The 7064-nt window shown below is 33.9% G+C and overlaps 1 protein-coding gene across 1 annotated transcript; it reads right to left on the reverse strand.

Moving 5' to 3' along the window:
• Nucleotides 1–3387: 3387 nt before the first annotated feature.
• Nucleotides 3388–6806, reverse strand: LOC126717070 (uncharacterized). The gene is made up of 3 exons (XM_050418286.1): nt 6398–6806; nt 4345–4418; nt 3388–3764 (listed from the first exon to the last, which is right to left on the reverse strand). Exons 1-3 carry the CDS (start codon nt 6425–6427, stop codon nt 3677–3679), a joined length of 192 nt encoding a protein of 63 aa, XP_050274243.1. The 5' UTR covers nt 6428–6806; the 3' UTR covers nt 3388–3676.
• Nucleotides 6807–7064: the final 258 nt, after the last annotated feature.

The following is a 7064-nucleotide window of genomic DNA, read 5'->3' on the forward strand; positions in this document are numbered from 1 at the left end:
TGTTTTTAAAACACGATTTTAGTTTTACGTATTAGTTTGGATATCAAAAATCCAAAGTTTTAAGGTTTAGACATCTTTAAAGCAAAAACTCAACATTATTCATTTTATACTAAAATGATGTCTTAGAAACACTATTTAGTTCACATATGAGTTTGGATATCAAACATCCACCTTTAAGGAAAATATACAATCTTATTGTTATATAGAAATCGTGTCACGATTTCAAATCTACATGTCAGTTTGGATATCAGTCATCCAAACTTTAAGGTTTGTATATCTCTAAAGCAAGATTCATATAATTCATGTTATACAAAAATCATGTCTTAAAAACATAATTTCAATTCTACATATAAGTTTGGATATCAAACATGTAAAACTAAGATTTGGATTTCTCTAAAGCAAAAATTCAATAGTATATATATTATACCGAAATCATGTCTTAGAAACACTATTTCAATTCTACATATTAGTTTGGATATCATCCAAACACTTAAGGTTTGGATATCTTTAAGGTAGTATTAATTTTATACTGAAATCGTGTCTTAGTAACAATATTTCAGTTTGCATACGATATGAGTATGTACATTAAACATCCACTTTTAAGGCAAAAATACAATCCTATTCATGTTATATAGAAATCATATCTTAAAAACACGATTTTAGTTCCATATATTAGTTCTTCTCATAGCTCAACTAATTGGCACATCTGGATCAAATCCCCTTCTTCCTTCTTTCAACTATTGAATTATCCACACACACACACACACACACACACACACACACACACACACACACACACACACACACACACACACACACACACACACACACACACACACACACACACACAAAAAAAATTCCATTTCTCTTGAACTCAAATTCCTTCCATCCAAGCCGATTGTTGGTAAACTAATCTGTGGTCGCCCTTATAACTAGAAGCCGGGTCTAATTAAATTGCTTTTATAAAGATACTTGCAGCATGTTACCAAAGGCTTCAGAATGAGGTTTCAACTTTCAAGTTTTCCTCTCCCAAAAAATTATTACTTCATTACCGAAAGTGATGAAATCACTTTCAATGGTTTAATGAAAACCATAATAACTTCATCTTTTGCTTTAATTATCAGATATATTTGATAACAACAGCTTGCTATTGATCACATGAAAAGAAGCTAGGCAAAGACAGAATATTGTCTCAACAAATCCACGTGAGCAGCCTCTATTTTCTTTTTTGAAAAAATTCATATGTGCCTTCCAACTCGGCCATGTGGCACTTTTTTATTTATGGACCATAGAGTGGAGAAGGAAGAGTGAGACAAAAGATTTAAACTCCAATTAGGGGTATTTTTTTCTGACTAAAATAAAAGACTAATAAAATTCTATCAACTTTTTAAAACTATCCCCATTTAAATAGAAATCATTCTTTTATGTCAACACAATTCAAAGATATTTTAAAAATGTTAAATACAAAGACATACTTTTGTATGTGAATTGCATTTCACAAGTTAATGTAATTGCACAGGAATTAGCTTTTGGGGGAACAGTTTTTTAGGCTAGTGTTGCAACTTGCAAGCTACCAGTTTCAAGAATGTAATAGTTAAACAACAATACTACCGGCACAATTTTTTTAACAATAGGTGACATATTATGATTAGTAGTGCATCATCACTTTCACTAAGAACATTACTTTATTGTACTTCCATTACCTCAGGTGTTAAAAAACGTTGTGAAATCCATTTGTTTTAATAGAAAACTTTACGTGAAAATAATTTTTTACATTTTCTTGTATTTAGTAATATCAAAAAAAAAAAAAATTGGTTAAAGGAAAACTATAAGCTAAATATAGAAAACAGCTCTATCTCACATGAAACTAAATAAGGAAAATCAAGAAATAATTTTCTAACTCATTTTAAAGTCGTTGACAAATATAGGAAATGAGAAGAAAAATGAGAGAATAAAAAATGTGGATTGTATAAATTTACTTCTATACCTCTACTATGAAGACAAAAATATTTAATATTATATAAGGGGGAAAAAACCGTATGTAATATAGGGTGGGAAAAAAAAAAAAAAAAATACAACAACAACAACATTGAATAGGGGGTAAGGACAGATGGGTAATTTTTCATCAAACAAACTCACCCCCTCCCTCCCATTTTCTCTCTAAATTGGATAGAACTATTTCACCCAAATGGTGGGTGAGAAAAGAAAACTCTTAGGCCCCATCATTTTCACTTTCCCTTTCCCTCTTCAACCAAACACACTTTTCTCTTCTCCCGAACTAAATGAAGCCCTTAATTTAGTATTTTTCACTTTTCAAAATGACACTATTTTAATGGATTTGATGTTGTGGATTTTGGGGGTGGATGTGGATCTAAATTCTAAAATAAGCTGGTTCTAGAATCATGGCACTAACTCCACTTTGCCATTACTAATGCCTCTCTAATTTCCACACAATAGGCCACCAGTTCCTCTTCCTGTATCCTCCACGGCTCCACCTAAAGAAGCCTGCCCTCAGTTTCTTCAACCAAAAAAAGGCGACCATCCCATATCATCGATTCTCAAACTCCCAGTTACAAGGATAGTCGCACAGTCAGGGAAAATTAGAGCACCACCATCTAGTCTGCTCTCTACATTATTCCTTTACCTCATATGAGTTTACATAAGTACTTTGAAAACAAGCTCTGTTTCAAATGTCCAAGTTGATTACACAACTCACAAAGTTAGCAGCCATCACAAGTTCACAACCATGAACTCCTCCAACCCTTCAGGAGACTATGCCTGCTGTGTGTTTAATCACTTCCAAATCAATGTCAGATTGAGGTTCGAGCATTACATTCCATGGCTTGCCCATTTAGCAACAACAATGAAACCTCATACGTGAACCCAGGAAAAGGCTCAAGTGGGCATAGGCCGGGTGTGTATTTGTGCCATCTGACATGTGCTACCAGTAACTTCAACCTTGTACGAAAATTTAGCCATAATGGAGGACATGAACTGATGAAAGTTAATAAAAAACACACCAAAAAAAAAAAAAGGTTTAACATCTCACACGCTCCATTCCTACCTATTTGAATCCTAACTTGACATCAATCTCACCCACATTATAAATAATTATCCCAATACCAGACCTCTATGCTTTGAACTTGTTCTCTTAACCAAGTCACAGATTATTGTAAGGGGAAAGTGATGTGAATGTTTAGGTTATACTTATACTGGGGTTTGTAAGTATCTGTTGGTAAGTAAATGTTATCGATGACCATTAAGAAATGCAGCCTTCACCAATTTTTAAATGATCTTTTGCAACAACTGCCTGATCAAGATTATTAGTGTATTGAACAGAACCAAAAAAATCAGAAAATTTTTATGATAATTACAAAACTTCCATACTGAAAATTTAAAATCTTGAATTCTGCTCATAAAACTACTCCGGTTTGCAGAGACCTTAGTTAACCAATCTAATCATCCACAATCCCAGCCTCAATGGATGAGGTTTTAACAACAATAAAAATTTAGTAGAAATGTGTATTGATGCGAAACAGAACAAGGTTAACATAACCTGCATTCCTACAAGAAAGATGCAATATAAATTCCAACTACTTCATGAAACTTGTTGAAACTGAAAATTTAAAATTCTAGGAGTCCACCAAGGTTTGATACGTCGTATCTGAGAATTTGATTATCTGGATGACTCGTTTTGCTCACCGACAACTTCCCTCTTTCCGCTGCAACAGTAGAAGTGTGGCAGCTTGACCCGACCACATCTCCTGTGACAGAAAATAGTAAAGTCTTAGATATACAACAAAGCAAACATAATTGACTCTTTAATTTGTCAATCTAAGTATATATTAAATTTTTATGTGGCCATCACAAGTGTAAACCCCTCAAGCCCTGCCTATTTATTCTAAAATGCAGCAATGAACCACCCTAATCAATTAATCAAATGCTTTGTCACCTCACTAACTGCTGATAAAGAACTTAATCTGGGTGAAAAAAATAATTTATCTGCTCAAGACTTCTCATGTTTGAAGACAGTGAACCAAATGGTGCTAAAAAATGGAACAGAGAAACCAAGAATGTTTCTTAGTTACAGAAAAACAGAACTTTATCCACAGAATTTTGTCATATGAAGATTCATTTACATGTCTGAATTCTGAAAAGGCAAGCCAATTATACAAAGTTCATCATGAATTCAAAAGTAAATATGTTTTGTGTGTGTGTGTGTGTGAGAGAGAGAGAGTGAGTGTGAGTGGTATATATGAATCCATAAAAAACATGAAACATATGCTGATATCAGTATTGGCAAAATAAATTTATCAGAAGAAGAGTAATGAAAAAAATACTTACATGCACCGTATAATCACAGACGTAGGTTTTAAAGCCTTTGGCCCATTTCTTATATCTCTCTTATGGGGAGAAACCTGCATGGTAGACATTCTTTTAAAATCAATTTCATACAAAAAAAGGCACTGTTTACCCAACCACCCCCCACCCCCACAAAAAAAAAAAATTTACCCTAGGCTAGCACAAAGTCAAAAACCCAACCAACCTTTATGACTGAAGCAGATGAAGAATAAAATGACATGTCCAACAGGCAAGCTAGAATGAGATGATCATTAAAAGAGAAAAACATATCAAGAGAGAGATCATTGCTTCCAAGAAAACTGTGATAATCCCTAATATGTGTGTGTGTGTGTAGAGAGAAATGATAAAGCCACTCCATAATTATAAACTACATATGTTCCTAATTATAATTGTACATACCATACCACTTTCTTACTAGTAAACATACAATCTTTTTGATACTTACCAGTACCTCATTGATGTCAAGTAAGATATGTTCATGGATGTGCACAATATTTGAAACTAATAGAAAGAATCGTAGCTCATGCATACTTATTTTATCAAGACTAAAGGGCAGAAGATAACATTTGAATTACATTCTATTTGTACCCTCTGCCAATAACAGTAGATTGGTGAGAAGCGTGTTGCTCAAAATATTATCAGTCAGTCTGATGTCTAAGCCAAAAGTTATGTATTGGTTCTACCAATATATTGGACACCTTGCATCATTGTAGAAAATAAATCATTCACATAATGGGAAAGAAAAAGGAGAGGGGGGGGGAGTTACTGAGAGTCAATTACAATGCTCAACCACAAGACAGAAAATCAAAACTCCCTAACAATCAGATGTCACCCAAAAATATTGCCACAAGCTTTTATTTAGCAAACATTAAACAGTCTAAAAACAGGAACTTAAGTCTTTAAAAACCAAGGCTTGCCTAAAAACTCGCCATGGGGGGAGTGATAGAAGAATATAAGACAGAAGATAATGGCTATTTTAACGGCTATATTTCAACTCAAGTTAGTAGTACAAAATGGCATCTCTTTACTTAATATAAACAGTGACGTTTTGTTCTACTGAAGGATCCTTTTAAGTTGACACTGGACGACATCATTTTAAGCTGTTTGCCTTCTATTCAGAACCGCGCTCAGAAGCATCAGTCTTCAGTGTTAATGTCCAACAGATCTTATGGCTCCACAGATATTTTCTGTTATCAGATATTTCTCTCTATTGTTAATGCACATTAATCACGTGTCTATATAGTGTAACTAATCCCAATCTTTACGGAATTATTGTTAGTTTGTTAGATTAGAGGCTAAGCTATTTTGGGCTCTATATATAAAGAGCTATTCACAATGTATTATTTTAGTTAGTGTTGCAGATATGCAAACACACAGTTTTTCTCTAAATTCTCTCTGCTCTCTCTATTCCACCATTGTTACTTTATTTTGTTTTCTTCAGGGAGGGGGGAACTTAAAAGTTTTCAAACACCAATACTTGCCCAAACAGTCACTAGATATGATTATCTATTGCGAGCCAACATTTTTGAACATACTGAAGTCATATAGCAGCACTACATAATACAATTATTGCTGTTAGGACACAAAGAAGTGTGAACTGTAAAGTCATACAACAGCACTACATAACAAAATTGTGGCTCTTAAAACACTAAGAAGTGGATGGCACAGCCAACAGGAAAATGAACCTCCTGACCAAAGTTATGGAAAAGAAACTATACCCTTGTCCACAAAAGCTTCTCGCAACTATACCCAGTAATAACAATTCATAGACTAATAATTCAGAACACAAAAAGTAATCCACCCTCCAAAGATTTTTTTTTTTTTTTTTTTTTTAAACCCTCAAGATATTTGCAATAAGCGATATTAGCACAATACTAGCAATACCCAGAACCCTTAAACTTCAATTCTAAAACCCAAAATCCCAAACACAACCATACTCAACAATAACATAAATTCAATCCACGAAACCCAGATTGATATATTACTCATTGAAATGAAAAAGAAAAAGAAAATGAAGTGAGAAGTGAGAAGGCACCTTCCTCTCGGGGACAGCCATAAGCTCCATAGAAAAACTTGGGAACTCAAATCCAAATCCGAATCCTATGTTGTTGTTGCTATCTGGGTTTTGATTGGACTCGGGCAAAACGGACGGTGGAAATGTCAGCTCACGGTGGATTGGTTGTGAGCATCCAACGTCGGAGGGAGGGCCATGAAGTGACTCAACCTCCGACCAAGCAACGTGGTGAAACCCATGTTCCCCCAGGTGGTGCTGGTGCTGGTGCTCCTCAGCATCGTCGCCATTTGCTGTAGTGTAAGCCGAAGAATGAAGCTTTTGAAGAAGACTATCAGTATCAGATAGGCTGGACTTTGGTTCCGTTTTGGGCTTTTAGTTTTGGGACGAAAGCACAAAAATCATTGAGAACCCTGCCCTTTAAACCCTTCGAACTCCGGCTGAACTAATAGGACAAATTATTTTGAAATTTTAACCATTTATTTATATTCTTAACATACATATTAAATTTTATTTAAATCAAATATTAATTAGTATTTGATCTATAATTGTTTTTATGCATAATTTATTATTACTATAAAACTTTGAAATTTATTATTATTATAAAAACTTGAAATTTAAATATATGATTAATGACATAGTTATAAATTTTTTATCTTCTTAAGATTTTGTTAGCATGGAAGATATAATA

The sequence above is a fragment of the Quercus robur genome, chromosome 3, assembly GCF_932294415.1.
Source record: "Quercus robur chromosome 3, dhQueRobu3.1, whole genome shotgun sequence".
In the NCBI taxonomy this organism is placed as follows: Eukaryota; Viridiplantae; Streptophyta; class Magnoliopsida; order Fagales; family Fagaceae; genus Quercus; species Quercus robur.

What these genes read in the sequence shown, in the direction of transcription:
- LOC126717070 (XM_050418286.1), bottom strand. Translation starts at nt 6,427, where the DNA reads ATGGAGCTTATGGCTGTCCCCGAGAGGAAG. An exon ending in TGGCTGTCCCCGAGAGGAAG is followed by an intron (nt 4,419 to 6,397) that starts GTGCCTTCTCAC and finishes TCTACCATGCAG; the next exon opens with GTTTCTCCCCATAAGAGAGA. An exon ending in TCTGTGATTATACGGTGCAT is followed by an intron (nt 3,765 to 4,344) that starts GTAAGTATTTTT and finishes TTTCTGTCACAG; the next exon opens with GAGATGTGGTCGGGTCAAGC.